General features: G+C 44.3%; 1 protein-coding gene across 1 annotated transcript in view; it reads right to left on the bottom strand.

Annotated features, from left to right (window-relative positions):
• The window catches only part of DSTYK (dual serine/threonine and tyrosine protein kinase), a 71,254-nt gene that overhangs the window by 11,664 nt on the left and 41,247 nt on the right, over nucleotides 1-18,343 (bottom strand). Inside the window, 8 exon segments of the mRNA XM_030936092.1 lie at nucleotides 3,442-3,555; nucleotides 5,712-5,844; nucleotides 6,297-6,453; nucleotides 7,431-7,560; nucleotides 8,186-8,362; nucleotides 9,071-9,154; nucleotides 9,859-10,091; nucleotides 15,021-15,690. Of these exon segments, the coding sequence (XP_030791952.1) occupies nucleotides 3,442-3,555; nucleotides 5,712-5,844; nucleotides 6,297-6,453; nucleotides 7,431-7,560; nucleotides 8,186-8,362; nucleotides 9,071-9,154; nucleotides 9,859-10,091; nucleotides 15,021-15,690 (1,698 nt within the window).

The following is an 18,343-nucleotide window of genomic DNA, read 5'->3' as shown; positions in this document are numbered from 1 at the left end:
CTCAGTAGCTGGGACTACAGGTGTGCACCACCATGCCTGGCTAATTTTTTTTTTTTTTTTTTTTTTTGTATTTTTGGTAGAAACAGGGTTTTATCATGTTGGCCAGGCTGGTCTCGAACTCCTGACCTCAGGTGATTTACCCACCTTGGCCTCCCAAAGTGCTCAGATTACAGGCATGAGCCACTGTGCCTGCCCTTGTAACTGAATTTCATATAGCTCAGTAAAAAAGTATGCACACGTGTGTGTGTGTGTGCACGCATGTATAGAGAGAAAGAGAGAGTGCACATTTTGGAGAAAAGAGAATATGAATTTGGGTAAAGGGTATATGGGTCTTCATTGTACCACTCTTCCATAAGTTTAACATTTTTCAAAACAGTGTAGGGGGAAAAAACCTTACACAGTATCAGCTAAGTGTATGATAAAACTCCTCCCTAAGCTTTAAGTCTCACATACCATCTTTCACCATGCTGTTAACTCTACTACTTTCTGATACGGTTTGTCCCCATCCAAATTTCATCTTGAATTGCTAACTCCCATAATCCCTGTGTGTCATGGGAGGGACCTGATGGGAGGTAAGGGGCTTTTCCCCCTTTTGATTGGCACTTCTCCTTGCTGCCACCATGTGAAGAAGGACATGTTTGCTTCTCCTTCCACCATGATTGTAAGCTTCCTGAGGCCTCTTCAGCCCTGCAGAACTGTGAGTCAATTAACCTTCTTTCCTTTATAAGTTACCCAGTCTCAGGTATGCCTTTATTAGCAGCATGAGAATGGACTAACACAGTAAATTGGTACCAAGAGTGGGCTGCTGCTGTAAGGATACATGAAATTGTGGAAGCGACTTTGGAACTGGGTAACAGGCAGAGGCTGGAACAGTTTGGAGGGCTCAGAAGAAGACAGGAAAATGTGGGAAAGTTTGGAACTTCCTAGAGACTTGTTGAATGGCTTTGACCAAAATGCTGATAGTAATATGGACAATGACGTCCAGGGTAAGGTGGTCTCAGATGGAAATGAGGAACTTGTTGGGAACTGGAATAAAGGTCACTATTGCTATGCAAGGAGACTGGAGGCATTTTACCCCTGCCCTAGAGATCTGTGGAACTTTGAACTTGAGAGAGATGACTTAGGGTATCTGGTGGAAGAAATTTATTTATTTATTTATTTAGAGACAGAGTCTTGCTCTGTCACCCAGGCTGGAGTGTAGTGGTGCAATCTCAGCTCACTGCAACCTCCACCTCCCAGGTTCAAGCAATTCTCCTGCCTCAGCCTCCCAAGTAGCTGGGACTACAGGTGTGTGCCACACCCGGCTAATTTTTTATTTTTAGTAGAGATGGGGTTTTACCATGTTGGCCAGGCTAGCTTCAAACTCCTGACCTCAGATGATCCACCCACCTCGGTCTCCCAAAGTGCTGGGATTACAGGTGTGAGCCACCATGCCCACCCCAGAAGAAATTTCTAAGCAGCAAAGTGCTGAAGAGGAGGCAGAGCATAAAAGTTTGAAAAATTTGCAGTCTGACAATGTCATAGAAAAGAAAACCTATTTTCTGGCTGGGCACAGTGGCTCACACCTATAATCCCAGTACTTTGGGAGGCCAAGGTGGGCGGATCACTTGAGGTCAGGCGTTGGAGACCAGCCTGACCAATATGGCAAAACCCCATCTCCACTAAAAATACAAAAATTAGCCCAGCGTGGTGGCAAGTGCCTGTAATTCCAGCTACTTGGGAGGCTGAGGCAGGAGAATTGCTTGAACCTGAGAGGTGGAGGTTACAGTGAGTTGAGATAGCGCCATTGCACTCTAGCCTGGGTAACAGAGCAAGACTCCATCTCAGAAAAAAAAAAAAAAAAGAAGAAAGAAAGAAAGAAAAGAAAACCTATTTTCTGGGGAGAAATTCAAGCCCGCTGCAGACATTTTCATAAGTAATGAGGAGCCAAATATTAACCAGCAAGACAATGGGGAAAATTTCTCCAGGGCATGTCAGAGACCTTCACAGCAGGCCCTCCTGTGACCCCTGGAGGTCTAGGAGGGAAAAATGGTTCTGTGAGCTGGACCCAGGGCCCCCCTGCTCTGTGCAGCCTTGGGACATGGTGCCCTGCATCCCCGCTGCTTCAGTTCCAGTTGTGGCTAAAAGGGGCCAACACATAGCTCAGGCCATTGCTTCAGAGGGTGCAAGCCCCAAATCTTGTCAGCTTACATGTGGTGTTGGGCCTGTAGGTGCATAGAAATCAAGAGTTGAGGTTTGGGAATCTCTACCTGGATTTCAGAGGATGTATGAAAATGCCTGGATATCCAGGCAGAAGTTTGTTGCAGGGGTGGAACCCCCATGGAGAACCTCTGTTAGGGCCGTGCAGAAGGGATATGTGGGGTTGGAACCCCCACAGAAAGTCCCTATTGGGACACTGCCTAGTGGAACTGTGAGAAGAAGGCCACGGTCTTCCACAACCCAGAATGGTAGATCCACACACAACTTGCACCATGTGCCTAGAAAAGTCACAGACACTCAATGCCAGCCCATGAAAGCAGCCAGGAAGTGGGCTGTACCCTGCAAAGCCACAGGTGTGAAGATGCTCAATGCCATAGGAGACCACCTCTTCCATCAGCATGCCCTGGATGTGAGACATGGAGTCAAAGAAGATCATTTTGGAACTTCAGGATTTAATGACTACCCTATTGGATTTCAGACTTGCATGGGCCCTGTAGCACCTTTGTTTTGGCCAATTTCTCCCATTTGGAATGGGTGTATTTATCCAATGCCTGTACCCTCATAGTATGTAGAAAATAACTGACTTGCTTTTGATTTTATAGGCTCACAGGTGGAAGGGACTTGCCTTGTCTCAGATAAAACTTTGGACTTGGACTTTTGGGTTAACACTAGAATGAGTTAAGACTTTGGACAACTGTTGAGAAGGCATGATTGTGTTTTGAAATGCGAGGACATGAGATCTGGGAGGGGCCAGGGGCAGAATGATATGGTTTGGCTGTGTCCCCACCCAAATCTCATCCTGAATTGTAGTTCCCATAATCCCCATGTGTTGTGGGAGGGACCCAGTGAGAAGTAATTTAATCACGGGGGGAGTCACCCTCATGCTTTTCTCACGATAGTGAGTTCTAACGAGATCTGATGGTTTTGTAAGGGGCTTTACCCTCCTTTGTTCAGTACTTCTTCGTGTTGCTGCCATGTGAAGAAGAATGTGTTTACTTCCCCTTCTGCCGTAACTGTAAATTTCCTGAGGCTTCTCCAGCCCTGTGGAACTGTGAGTCAATTAAACCTCTTTCCTTTATAAATTACCCAGTCTTGGGTATGTCTTTACTAGCAGCGTGAGAATGGACTAATACACTTTCTGTGAGGACTTTTCTTAGGATCTAACTTACATTTACGTGTACCCTCCAAAATCACTCAGTCACAGAGGTAGAGTATAATCTTGGGGAAACAGCTCTTACTTACCAGCACATTTTTCAGTTTGATATCACGATGGACAAGTCCCTGGCTGTGCAGGAAGCGGATTCCTTCCACCACGTCTAGTGCTATCTGCAAACGTGTCTCCAGGGTCAGCCCAGCCTTGGGGAGACAAAAGAGCTTGCTTGTCATGATAAGGCAACTCCTCGATTCAACTGACTATGCTTGGGCACATGAGGACAGAAAAGTGAATTTTTAAAAGGGGGAAGAGCCGGGCACAGTGCCTCATACCTATAACCCCAGCACTTACGGAGGCCAAGGTCAGGAATTTCGAGACCAGCCTGGCAAACATGGTGAAATCCTGTCTCTACTAAAAACACAAAAAAGAATTAGCTGGATGTGGTGGCAGGTGCCTGTAATCCCAGCTACTTGGGAGGCTGAGGCAGGAGAATCACTTGAGGCAGAGGTTGCAGTGAGCTGAGATGGTGCCACTGCACTCCAGCCTGGGTGACAGAGCTAGACTCCGTCTCAAAAAAAAAAAAAAAGGTGGGGAGAGAAAAAAGCAGTTAGGAGAGGGAGGTAGAAGAAAAGCAAAGAAGAGCAAGCTGTAAAGGAGACAAAGCCAGATAAAATCCCTTGCAGGCTGCAGTTAAGCCAAATGGATAACGTCAAATGTGACTAGCAGATAGAACCAAACAACTAAGGCATGAGCTCATTTCTAACATTTGAACAAATCCTGGAACTGCCCTTGAGGCTCAAAGTGACTATTTCTAGGTCCCTTAGGAAGATTTACTTCCATTGCTTTACAGGCCTGGTTAGCCCAGGTTTGGTTTTATGGATTCAAATACCAAAGTCACTCATATTACTTCAATTCAGGGTCTCCTGAATACTGGAAAATGTCACATCACTCATTCAAAAGTTCAAAGGACATTCTCTAGTTCACTTGTGGAGATGCATCAGACAATGCTTAACTCCTCTGAAATGAAGAGGAAAAGCTGCTTGGAGAGTCATTTTCTTCATCATATTGATTCCTCATGACTCCGGGAAGCATTTCTAAGGTTTCCTCTGCCCTACTTCTGGAAGCCTCCATATAAACTGGTCCAAGAGGAATCTGTGAGAAGGGATCTACTCAGAGACTCTGAGGTCAGCTTTTCTCTCCTTCTACTCAGCTCCTATGTAGGGAACAGACAAAAGAAACCTCTCTAATTCCCTCTTGGTGGTTTAGATAAGGGCAACTCAACATCCAACTGAGGGTTTCACCTTCACTCAAATAAAATCCTTCAGTAGCTTCTCATAGTCTATAACAGAATTTGAATTCTATGGAAATTCTTAACATTTTGGGTCTTACATAATTTGTTCCCAGCATCTCTTTGCACATTATGTCTCCTGATTCCCAAAACGAACCAGCTGCTCCAATGTGCCCAGTGTCCTTACCAGCCTTCGAATGCTCTAGGCATTAAGCTGTTCCTTCCCCCTGCTATGGCCTCTTCCTTCCAACTGCCCAAATTCTACCCATCATGGTGTATTTGTCAAACTCAAACTCCACGTCTTCCTGAAATGGTCACTGACTACAATTCTCTTAACAGCGCCTATCAATTATACCTTCTGATATCCTCTAATGATGCTTAATGCTGGACCTTGTATAAAGCAGTCACTAATAAATATCCATTGACTAAACAACAAAAACTAGCTTTATCCTCTTACAGCAAAAGTGAGAAAGAAGAGCAGAGTTACAGGAAGCTGTACTGCTCTTCTAAGGCGTTTAGATTTTTACTACCACGACAGGGGTCTGAGTGGTGAATGGCAATATTCTGGGTATATAATGGGGTGAAAATAGGTTCTGAGAAATCTTTAAATTTATTTTTATTTTTATTTTTAGAGACAGGGTCTTGCTCTGTCACCCAGGCTAGGGTGCAGTGGCATGATCATAGCTCATTGCAGTCTTGACCTCCTAAGTACAAGCGATCCTCCTACCTCAGTCCCCTCGAGTAGCTGGGACTACAGGTATGAGCCACCACACTCAGCTAACTTTTAAATTTTTTATAGAGATGAGGTCTCCCTCTATTGCCCAGACTGGTCTCAAATTCCTGGACTCAAGTGATCCTCCCACCTTGCCTCCCCAAGTGCTAGGATTACAGGGGTGAGCCACCATGCCCAGCTGAGAAATCTTTAAGGGTTTTTGGAAATAAGTGAAATAAAGCCTAATTACTCCAACAATCTCTGATGAAAGCTAAAAGCTCTGAATAAACAGGAGAGGATGAGAGGCCAGAAAGGAACCTGTGAATTTGGCTGCCAGCTGGATCTTGCTCTCTCCTTACCTTCAGCCCTGTGTAGAGATCCCGGTGAAGCCGCTCCATAATGAGGAGCACAGCAATGCTAGAGCCACCACCATAGTTGTAGTCAATGACTGAACCATGGAGATCCACCAATCGCTCATGCTTCGGCAGAGACCTGGTGGGAAGAAGAGAGGTCTGGGCTACAAGACTTGGGCTCTAATCCTGCACGCCATGCCAGAATGTAGGAGACAAGAATTTCCAGACCATGCTTAGGACAGGTCCGGAGGTAATGGCCCTCAGTGCAGATAGAGCCCTCAGTGTAGACAGAGCCCTTAGTGCAGACAGAGCATGGCCTCTTCAACAAGGATGAAGAATCCTGGATTCTAAAAACTGATAAGGCTTAAGGACTAAAGAAGAAAGTTACATGGAATGATGAGTCTGAGAAATTAGGATGGTGGGGAAAGAGCAAGCAAAGACAGTAAAGGCCTGAAAGGGAGCACATGTCTGTTAGACACAGAAACCTAAATATAGAGAGGCCATGCTGTAGCTCTTGGTACAAAATCTAAACCAGGCTTCTAGATTCTTCTCTGGATCTTTCTCATAGAGATGAATGAGACCAGGACCCACCTCATGTAGTGAAATTCCAAAGCCAGATCATTCCAGTGCTTCTCATCTGGAGGGACAACTGATTTGAGGGCACAAGGGAAGTGTCCTCCCCAGTTGTCACACAGGTACACCACACCATACTGGCCCCGGCCCAGTTCCTGTCCTAGTTTAGGTTTACCTATAAGGTACAGAGACAGAGATAAGGCAGGAGGGATGGGAACTTGGTGGGCAACCTCTGTAAGATTCTTTTTTTTTTTGAGACAGAGTCTTGTTCTGTCACCCAGCAGGAGTGCAGTGGCACGATCTCTGCTCACTGCAACCTCTGCCTCCTGGGTTCAAGCGATTATTCTGCCTCAGGCTCCCAAGTAGTTGGGATTACAGGCATGCGCCACCATGCATGGCTAATTTTTGTAGTTTTGGTAGAGATGTGGTTTTGCCATGTTGTCCAGGGTGGTCCCAAACTCCTGGGCTCAAGCGATCCACCCAGTGTGGCTTCCCAAAATACTGGGATTACAGGCGTAAGCCACCATGCCGGCCCTGTAACATTCTTCACTGTGAACCTGCCTTTAGGGTCAGGAAGCTGTAATCATGCCCAGGGATAAAATTCTGGTGTCATTCTAACCCAATAGAAAGTAATCTAACTGGTTCAATTCAAATAAACTTTGATTATGTGGTGTTTTTTTTTTTTTTTTGTAGACAGAGTCTTGCTCTGTCACACAGGCTGCAGTGCAGTGGTATGATCTTGGCTCACTGCAACCTGTACCTCCTGGGTTCAAGTGATTCTTCTGCCTCAGCCTCCCGAGTAGCTGGGATTACAGGCAAGTGCCACCACGCCCAGCTAATTTTTGTATTTTTAGTAAACATGGGGTCTTGCCATATTGCCCAGGCTGGTCTTGAACTTCTGAGCTCAGGCAATCCACCCATCTCAGCCTCCCAAAGTGCTAAGATTACAGGTGTGAGCCACCACACCTGGCCTGGTCATGTTATTTGAACTATATAAACAGCAGGACGAGACTTTAGGAATTCAAAAACATCAGTAAGGGTTTAGGCAGTTTTGCAAAGAAGCAGCTTTAGACACTGGGATTCTCTGACGTTGGACATAAGAATGTCAGGTATCCTGAACCATCCTCCAGTTTATTTGAAAACCAGACTCACGATGAAGCAAGACGTCCTGTAGAGAACGGCTTTCCAGAGAAAGGCGGGCCAGGCGGGGGGCATGATCTTTCCGAACCTTCAGCCATAGATCTTCAGTTTTCTCTAACCGGCCTGAGTGGCCAGCTTCTAGCTGGGAGGGAAACAGAAAAAGTACATATGACTTAAGTCCCTAGCTTCAACTTCCTCACCTGTTATACAGGGATAACAATATCTACCTCATATAGATAATTATGAGAATTAAACAAGATACATGTAACATGTTTAGCACAGAGATTGGCACAGAGTGGACTCAATAAATAATAACTTTTCCTCCTGGATGCATACTCACATCTATCCACTCTCTGCCTTGACACACCCACTCCCCCGCCAGCAGACAATCAGGTGTCAAACAATTATGAAATAACATAGAAATTGGAAAGTCATCACCTTCTGTCATTTGTTCTTAGCTAAAATACTATATAAACATATAAAATTCCTACTCTTATTTTCTTGCCTCACCCAGTGAAATGGGGAGAAATTAACTGAGCTCACTCCATTCTCCCTAGAGTTAGGAAAATATCCACGTGAAAAATTTATTGAAAAAACTTCCTATAACGTAATAGGCTAGAAAGAAAAAATACTGATGATTTTATACACACACACACACACACACACACACACACACACACACACAAAGAACAGAGAGCAAAACATTCCCATCTGGATGAGGCTCTTCTCTGCTTGATCCAGTTATATCTCCTTTCCTACATACCAACCTGCCGCAAAGAGGCTGCAAAAGCCTCGTGGGAACTATTGAGCCGAGTCCGGAATTGGCTGCAAATGCTCTTGGCCAATTTGGAGGCACTGAGGCTCTCAATGGCTTCCTGGGCCACCTTCCTCTTCCATTCCAGAGTGATGGCAGGTGGGCTCACCCATGTGATGCGCTGGATGATCTACCAGGATGAGGACAGCGAAATCACCGAAGAATGAGAGACAAGAACCACTACAAAGATCCAGTGTCCTTCCTTTTCTGGGTTACCCATTCAATAGGAGCAGGCTCATAAGATGGGAGCCATACGAAGTCTAAAGTTCCTTTCCAATTCCATCTACCTCAAAATCAGGTCCTAGCCCAAAGAAAGCATCAAAGAACACCAGGCCTAGTTTACATGCTCACAAACCCTCAATATACTACATTCAGTGCCAGGGATTGCCTGATAATCTTTCTGAAGTCAGTAAATAACTCTACATAAGAGCCAGATCAAATTCCAGAACAGAAACCACATTCACAGCCTCCGGCAACAACAAAGCCTAGTTCTGAGAAAAGATTTAGGCTGGGAAAAAGAAATATGAAGAAGCTAGTGTGGTAGAGTCTTGCGGCTCCATGAAATATCATTTATCTTTTTTTTCTATTTTTCCATTGTCCACAAAGAACACCCAACATAAAAATCATTTAAACCCAAAACTTCTGAGAGTTCAAGGTAACAATGTGAATAATTATTTGAGAATAGGCATAAACCAGAATTCTCCCAGGCAGACAAACCAGAACAAATGGCCATCCTGCCTTAACAGAATATCCTAGATATCTGTTTCTATTGAGGTCACTAGGATTCATTTGAGCCAACTAGGGGCTTAGAAATCTTTCTCTAAGTAATAATCCCTACCTGCTTGATTTGCTCCCACAGCATCCTTGTAACTGACGACCCTGAGTGAAATGTGACTTCAACATGATAGGCAGCATTTAAGATCTGAAAGAGACAACGCCAAAGAAAACATGCCCTCAGCAGTGTGGCTATTTCAAAAATGCAATAAATGATATTTATTTCAAGAACACAGTCCAGACTCAGGGTTTCCAAATTTATCCCTCAATATATATGCAGAGTCAAGCTGATTATTTATTTTGTGACTAACTATCTAGCCCCTTCTACCTCATCTTTATATTCATCGACTCTTTTTTTTTTTTTAAGACAGAGTTTCGCTCTTGTCACCCAGGCTGGAGTGCAATGGCGCGATCTTGCTCAGTGAAACCTCCGCTTCCCAGGTTCAAGCAATCCTCCTGCCTCAGCCTCCCAAGTAGCTGGGATTACAGGCATGCACCGCCATGCTGGGCTATTTTTGTTTTTTTAGTAGAGATGGGGTTTCTCCATGTTGGTCAGGTTGGTCTTGAACTCCCAACCTCAGGTGATCCACCCGCCTCAGCCTCCCAGAGTGCTGGAATTATAGGCATGAGCCACTGTGCCTGGCCTATATTCATCAACTTAACTGCAATTTTACAGCTCACCAACATCTCCCACAGGCAGTGGTCATGTGACAGGAAAACAAAATAAAATTCAAACGAGATTCTCAAGAAGCTGAAGGGGAAATTCTTGCCTAACTTGAAGCGTGGGTTTGTGCAGATTGTTTCATGTGTTATCTATGACACGGTGTCTTAAAAAAATCATTCTTTTTCTACCTGTTTGAGATAATTACTGGTGATGTGAACTGAGACATCCTGAGACTTCTCCAGGCTCTGCAGACATCGTTCCAGGGTTCCGACGAAGCTCTCCCTCAGGTAATCCACTGAGCTGATCAGCTTATTAGCCACTGCCTGATTTAGTCGGGAGATGATGAGTTCCTGGATCTGTCGGATGCAGCATTTGATCTCTCTGGTGCCCACTGGTTCTCCATTCTCAGGGACAATGACGTCTATGGAGGCAGAGAAATAAGCTAATGAGTTGTGAGGAAGAAGGGGCAGACACACCAAATAAACTCATCTCCCAAATCGGAATCATGGAACTACCGTGATGATGATGGCTGCAAAAAGACATGATTCGTTGATGAAGTCTGACTCTCACAATGATCAGGGGTCACATAACCCTCAACTACTTAAGGCAGCTAAGATCCTGAGAAGAAGCAATTAAGGCCAGGTGCAGTGACTCATGCCTATAATTCCAGCACTTTGGGAGGCCGAGGCAGGAGGATTGCTTGAGCCCAGGAGTTCGAGATGAGCTTGGGTAACACAGTGAGACCTCATCTCTACAAAAAGTAAAAAGATGAGGCAGGTGGGAGGATGGCTTGAACCTAGGAGGTAGAGGCTACAATGAGCTGTGATTGTGCCACTGCACTCCAGCCTGGGTGATGGGAGTGAGACCCTGTCTCAGGAAAAAAAAAAAAAAAAAGAAGCAATTAAGTCTAGAATGAGACTGTTGATTTTGTTAGCTTTTATGTCACATTTATAGGAAGGGAGGAACAACATTTATAAGTGCAAACTATTTGAAAGGCACTAAAATAAGGATTGTACACATGTAATCTAATTTCATCTTCACAATAACTTTGTTAGATGGTTATTATAGATCAAGAAACAGCCTCAAAGAGAGAACAAAGTAGACATAGGAAGGGGATAGTACAGTTAGTTAGGAAGTAATATAGTCAGCATTTGAACCCAGTGCTCATTCCAAATCCTATGATCTTTACAAAATTTCACACTCCCTAGCATATTAATGAGAAAAATCCAAGAGTCGGGAATTTTATTCTATGTTTTGTTTTGTTGTTTTGAGACTCAGTTTAGCTTTATCGCCCAGGCTGGAGTACACTGGCACGATCTCGGCTCACTGCAACCTCCGCCTCCTGGGTTCAAGTGATTCTTGTGCCTTAGCCTCCCAAGTACCTGGGATTACAGGTGCCCACCACCACGCCCAGCTAAGTTTTGTATTTTTAGTAGAGATGGGGTTTCACCATGTTGGCCAGGCTGGTCTTGAACTCCTGACCTCAGGTGATCCTCTCACCTTGGCTTCCCAAAGTGCTGAGATTACAGGCGTGTGCCACTGTGCCCAGTCAGGAATTTTATTCTAATCAATTACTAGATAAATAAAAAGTAAAACTCAATTGTCCCCATCATGCTACACTATCTCTTAGGATTAGAACATCTATTAATATTGTAAATCAGAAGACAGAAGAGTTTAAGAGAAGTCAAACTACTTGTAAAAAGATGTGCTCCTAAGAAGGCACTCTCATGTCTACCGGTGGAAATTTAAATTGGTGCCAACTTCTTCAGAGGAAATTCGGCAATATCTATTAAAATGTTCAACCAACCAAGAAAAATCTACATACCTTTTTGATCTAATTATTTTGCTTCTAGGAATTCTTTTTCTTGAAATATACCCTTACAAGTCCCAAGACGTATATGTACAATGTACAATGATGATTAATGCAGTACAATTTGTATTAGCGAAAGAGAAAATAAAAAATAAAAAATAAACAAACAAGCCTGGCCAACATGGTGAAACCTTGTCTCTACTAAAAATATAAAAATTAGCCGGGTGTGGTGGCGCACACCTTTAGACCCAGCTACTAGGGAGGCTGAGGTGGGAGGATTCCTTGAACCCAGGAGGCGGAGGTTGCAGTGAGACTAGATTAGGCCTCCGCACTCCAGCCTGGGTGACAGAACAAGACCCTCTATCAAAAAAAAAAAAACAAAAATTAAAAAACAAAAACAAACAGCTTAAATGTCCATCAATGAGAGAATAGTTCAATAAATTCAGGCATATCCATTAGAAGAAGACAAATTTGTATGAATATTTATAGAATGCCCTCTAAGACACATACTAAATGAAAAAGACAAGTGCAGAAGAACATATGGAGAAGAACTGGGTGGCTAGGGGATGGTGTCTTTTTTTTTTTGAGGCGGAGTCTCGCTCTGTCGCCCAGGCTGGAGTGCAGTGGCCGGTTCTCGGCTCACTGCAAACTCCGCCTCCCGGGTTCACGCCATTCTCCTGCCTCAGCCTCCCGAGTAGCTGGGACTACAGGCGCCCGCCACCTCGCACGGCTAGTTTTTTGTATTTTTTAGTAGAGATGGGGTTTCACTGTGTTAGCCAGGATGGTCTCGATCTCCTGACCTCGTGATCCGCCCGTCTCGGCCTCCCAAAGTGCTGGGATTACAGGCTTGAGCCACCGCGCCCGGCGGAGATGGTGTCTTAATAACTCTGAATTAAGTACCATACATATAGGTGTTATCTTCAAAATAAATTTTATAAAGTGTGAATATCAAGATACCTAGCACATATGCATTGTTTTTATTTAAAAACAAACAGTAATAGTAATCTGGCTCCACGCTGGGCATGATGGTTCATACCTGTAATCCTAGCACTTTGTGGGGGCTGAGGTGGGAGGATCGCTACAGGCCTGGGCAATATAGCAAGACCTCGTCCCTACAGAAAAAAAAAAAAAAAAAAATCTGGCTCCATAGGATATATGCTAGCTTGCTTCTAAATCTTCTTCTTATTGTTTCAAGGATACCCAGAAAGCACTTAGAACAAGGTAAGAACAATCGAATACTTTACTGTCCGCCCAACCTAGCTGTCTTGACCTCCCTTCATTCTGTGTAACATGATGCTGGCAGTGATGCTTTGGTGTCTTTAATCAAATATTAAGAAGACTTCCTAAGATTTCCACTGCAAGTAACACTTCTCAACAACTCCTCTCTGTAGTGGGGAATTCACCAAAGAGGTATCTCTGTTCATCTTTAGAATGACTATAAGAAATCAGGCAACCTATGCTTGCTAAAGTCAACCATACTTCCTTTATATTTATAAGTGTAACTTCAACTAGATACCATCATTCACACACTCATTGATTCTCCAAATATGTACTGTATAAAAGAGTCTGTGTTATTTGCTGCAAGGAATATGATGATGAATAAGACCCAGATCCTATCCTCCTTCAACTCTAGAATTTTAGGAAGTAGTCAGCAGTATATAAATAACTATAATAAAAGATAGAAAGTGAAATATGCCAGAAATAAGTTACAGATAGAATGCTATGGGATTTCAAATGACTGCAATTGTTATTAGCTAAGAAAATTAAAGCAGGGCTAGGTGTGGTGGCTCATGCCTATAATCCCAGCACCTTTTGGGAGGCTGAGGTGGGAGGATTGCTTGAGCCCAGGAGTTCAAGACCCAACTTGGCCAACATGGTGAAACCCCTGTCTCTAGAAAAATACAAAAAATTAGCTGGTGTGGTGGCATGTGCCTGTAGTCCCAGGTATGCAGGGGGCTGAGGCAGGAGGATTGTTTGAGCCCAGGAGATTGAGGCTGCAGTGAGCCACGACTGCACTACTGCACTCCAGTCTGGATGGCAGAGCAAGAAGCTGTCCCAAAAAAAAAAAAAAAAAAAAGACGGAGAAAATTAAAGAAGACTTCATGAAAAATGGCATTTGGGAGACAGGCCCTGATGGGTAGGTAGGATCTGGAAGTTCACAGACAAATCAAAGACATTCCAAGTTTAAGGCAGGGTGTTATCAAAGAAAAAGTAAAGGGAGCGTACGGAGGACAGAAAGAAGTTAAGACCAATTGACATAGAAAATACAGGAAAGTGCATAGTGAGGAAATAAGACTGGAAAAGTTGGTAAGGGCTAGGCTTTGGGAGGTCTTTAATACTAGGTGTAGGAGTTAAACTTAGTCTGTAGAAATAGGGAGCCAGTAAAGGTGAACTGGAGAAAGAAATCAGGGAGATCAGTTAGATAACAATAGTTCAGTTAGACTTAAGGAGACAGAATAGAAAAGCACAGGTAGGTATCGAATATGTGAGAAGATTAATCATGGCCAGGTGTGGTGGCTCACGACACCCAACACTTAGGGAGGCTGAGGTGGGCGGATTACGAGGTCAAGAGATCAAGACCATCCTGGCCAACATGATGAAACCCTGTCTCTACTAAAACACAAAAAAAATTTAGCCAGGCATAGTGGTGCATGCCTGTAATCCCAGTTACCTGGGAGGCTGAGGCAGGGGAATTGCTTGAACCCAGGAGGTGGAAGTTGCAGTGAACCGAGATCGCGCCGCTGCACTCCAGCCTGGGCGACAGAGCAAGACTGCGTCTCAAAAAGAAACAAAAAATACTGATGCTGGGTCCCATGTCAGAAATCCTGAGTAAGTCTGCAGTGATCTTTAGTGGTCTTGAGCATCTGTATTTTCAGAAAGCCTCCCAAGGGATTAGGATACCCACAACTGAGACTCTAAAGGGTAATCTGTAAACCATCATTTTAATCTTGCAAGGAGGTTTATACAGAAGTCAGTATACAAAATCAGCAGCATCTCAGACACCCAAAGACCTGACCAATCACTTTCACCCAATTTTGTTAGTAGCCATTTGTGAAGAACAGGATTATCAAAAGGCTAAAAACACAACTTTGGGAAATCCTCCTGATTTGGGCTTCAGAAGCAGCCTGAAAGGAAATGAGACCATGAGACAAAAAGAACCAATAAAGAGGCATGAGCCATACTGCAGGAACAAAGGTTAAAGCACCATTTACTAACATTCTCCAAGCAGCTCTTCTCCAGCTCCATTAGGAGTTGAGGGGGTACAGGCAGAAAGTGGAGATGAGCAAGCTATTAGGATGAATTTACCAAAAGTTGAGCTAATATTCTTGGGAAGGAATAAGGGTAGAATCTTCCACGATGATCTTTGAGAGCAAGAGAGGCCACCTTGGCTAAATAGTGGGCTCCTGCTAGTAACAGTGGGGTGGATGAAGTTACCCTGAGATTCCTCCAACCTGAAGAATTAACGTTCTTAATTTCCGGCTAGAAAATGGTTAGAGACTCCTCCCATGCCAGCACCCCAGCAAGCTCTGTGGGACCTACCTTTAAACTCCATGTTAGCAGCATCATCCAGAAGTTCCTCCTTCATGGTATTAAGTGTCTCAACAATCATATCCTTCATTTCCTCCTGCTTCCGGTTGGCAATATTCATCAATGATTCGTACAACTCATTCTCCTTTTTTCGAGTATATTCCAGACGTTTGGGAGTAATCTGCAGGTCCCGCTGCATGTCAAATGCCTGGTTAATAAAGATGTCAAGGCAGTGGCAATGCACCAGGTTCAGGGCCTTGGCGGCGTCCACCAGGCGAGTCTGTAACACCTGGTGAGAAAATGTGCTCAAGTGTCTCAGCTTTTCACTCTGTTCCACCAACACGCTCTGAGCTTTAGTATCCTGGCCAGGAGTCCCGCAGTTCCAGTGACTGTTGCTCAGAAAGCCCAGGTCAATTAGCTGGCGATAAAGCAGTGATCTTTCACTCTCTGTTCTCCTGGTTGAGGAGTCTGTTATCTCTGAGCCCAGTTTCGGCACTTTGAAAAAGAATACAGGAAAGGAGAAATACTTGCGGATTTCCTGAAGCTCTTGCTCATCCCTCTCAGAGAGTTCATCTTTGTGGAGTGCATAGGTTATCACAGGCAAGAAATCATTCACCAAGTCACCCAGAACATCCACTGCGGGCCGGAGGCCTTGGCATGGTGCTACCACAACGTCCACTTCCTGGAAGGGGAGGGGGGTCATATCAGCGCCTTAGGTCAGAACCAATACTTGCCTCCCCAAAGTCCCACACTGAGACCAAAATCCTGATCTACAATGGAACAATACTTCGGTACCCCAGCCATTGATCCACCTCCTTCCTCGGTTACCAACACTCCCTGGTGCAGCCTATGAAGGCAGGCACTCATCCAGAGAGAGTGAAAAAACAAAGAAGTAGAAAGGATGGCAACCCCTTTCGCCATCAGATTAAAAAAAAATTTTGGTCTCTGCCTTCCTTTATTGTTTAGACATTCCCACCGATTCCCTCTGATGAAGAATTAAGACAAATAATGGAAGAAAAAGGAATTGTAATGGAAGCTATGAGACTGGGAGTGAGTCGACCTGGCGCACTCCTCCCCCTCTTGCTCTCCTCTGACACCTCCATCTCTGCCATTCTGACCTGGCTAACTCCTAAGCATCCTTTAAGTCTCGATGTATATGTTATGACATATCCTTATGGAGCCTTTCCTATCACACAGTCCCAACCAAGCACACTTTACTTCCCTTTTCTTAAGGTTCAACATATTTATAATCCACTTATTTAAAGCTCTTCTTTCCCCCATCGGTCTGTAAACTCTTTGAGGGCAGGGACTGGGTCTATTTTGCTTACTATTGTAGCTCCAGTGCCTAGCATGTGGTAAGTCCTAAATACTGTTGAATCAATCAACAGTATTAAGTAGGAAACTAAAAGCCAGGTTCACCAAACACTATTACTGTCCTATTCTGAGTCTGTAGGTATCCCAAAGTCTTAGCCACCTAAGTCTAAGTAATACCTTTAGGAATATGATCACTTGGTAAGGCAGAGACCAAGGTTTGCCTATCCAATATCTAGTCTCCATGTTATAGGGGAAGGCGATGTCCTTTACAGATAGGGGTGTCCAATAAGTGGGTGGAGTTTCCAGGAAAGCCCTTTAGTGTACAGGGGGTGGATTCTACCAGGAAATACGCCCTTTGGCCTTGTCCTTTTTCCTGCTTGGAGCACAGATGTGACAGCTAGAACAGCAGGCATCACTCAGCAGCCCTAATGCAAACCTGAGGGCGGAAGCCAGCACTAAAGATGATGACACCAAAAGAAAGAGGGAGCCTAGGTCTCTGGTGATCACAGAACTGCCACACCAGCTCTCAGTTACCTAGCTTCAGACTTCTTTTATGTAAGGCAAAAAAACAAACACCCAAAAACTCTACCTTTAAGTTCCTGAGTTGTGGTTTTTTTGTTTGTTTTTTTGATGATCTGTTACACACAATTGAACCTAATCCTAACTGAAATACCCAAGTTGCTAAAGTGAGTTTCGAGAATGATCTTGAGGCCAGGGGCAGTAGCTCACACTTGTAATCCCAGCCCTTTGGGAGGCCAAGGCAGGGGGATCGCTTGAGGTCAGGAGTTTGAGATCAGCCCGGCCAACATGATAAAACCCCATCTCTACTAAAAATACAAAAATTAGCTGGGTGTGGTGGTAGGCACCTGTAGTCCCAGCTACTCCAGAGACTGAGGCAGGAGAACGGCTTGAACCCGGGAGGCGGAGGTTGCAGTGAGCTGAGATCACCCCACTGCACTCCAGCTTGGGCGACAAAGCAAGACTCTGTCTTAATTAAAAAAAAAAAAAAAAAGAATGATCTTTGAGGTTTAGAAACAAACCTTCCACAGGTCCTTTGCCTAGTCTGCACTTTCCACTTTGTGTTCTACTTCTTTCCCATGAAGGTTCCAAACACACAAGAGCGTATGTCTATCTACTATATTTCAATCCATTGCATAGGTTGTTCCTCTGTGTCTCTGACATTGTCTATTTTGCCTGGCATTCCAGGTGTAAACTGTTAACTAGGGACTCACACATATTAATATATTACCATTGTAGGTACATAGACTCCCGATGTCTTCAAGGGTCTGCAAACTCAGAATCAATCCTCCACAGAATTCTAGCATATTTTAGAGTTATAAAAGAATTCAACACAAATATGCTCGTTTGTGCCCTTAACAGTTATCAGATGTTGAATATTTACTTTACGTGAACTCTAAAAGATACACAATTTTGCTTCTTTCAGATGAATCTACTGTTTTTATATCTTACCCTATTTGAGCAGTAGGTTTATTGATTGAGTGATTGAGACGGAGTCTCAGTCTGTCGCCCATACTAGAGTGCAATGGCACGATCTCAGCTCACTGCAACCTCTGCCTCCTGGGTTCAAGCGATTCTCCTGCCTCAGCGTCCCAAGTAGCTGGGATTACGGGCACACACCACCACGCCGGGCTAATTTTTGTATTTTTAGTAGAGATGGGGTTTCACCATGTTGGCCAGGCTGGTCTTGAACTGTTGACCTCAACTGATCCACCTGCCTCAGACTCCCAAAGTGCTGGGATTATAGGTGTGAGCCACCACACCCAGCATGAGCAGTAGGTCTTTTTGATAAGTTTTTGTTTGTTTGTTTGTTTGTTTGAGACAAGGTCTTGTGCTGTTGCCCAGCCTGGAGTGCAGTGGTGCAATTAAGGTTCACTGCAGTCTCAACCTCCCAGGCTCAAGTGATCCGCTCATCTCAGCCTCCCAAGTAGCTGATACTACAGGTGTGAGCCACTACGCCCAGCTAATTTTCATTCTTTTTTGGCTATTTTTTTTTGGTAGAG

Source organism: Rhinopithecus roxellana, chromosome 8 (genome assembly GCF_007565055.1).
Source record: "Rhinopithecus roxellana isolate Shanxi Qingling chromosome 8, ASM756505v1, whole genome shotgun sequence".
Classification (NCBI taxonomy): Eukaryota; Metazoa; Chordata; class Mammalia; order Primates; family Cercopithecidae; genus Rhinopithecus; species Rhinopithecus roxellana.
Note: the sequence above shows the minus strand (reverse complement) of the source record. Positions and strands in the feature narration are given on the sequence as shown.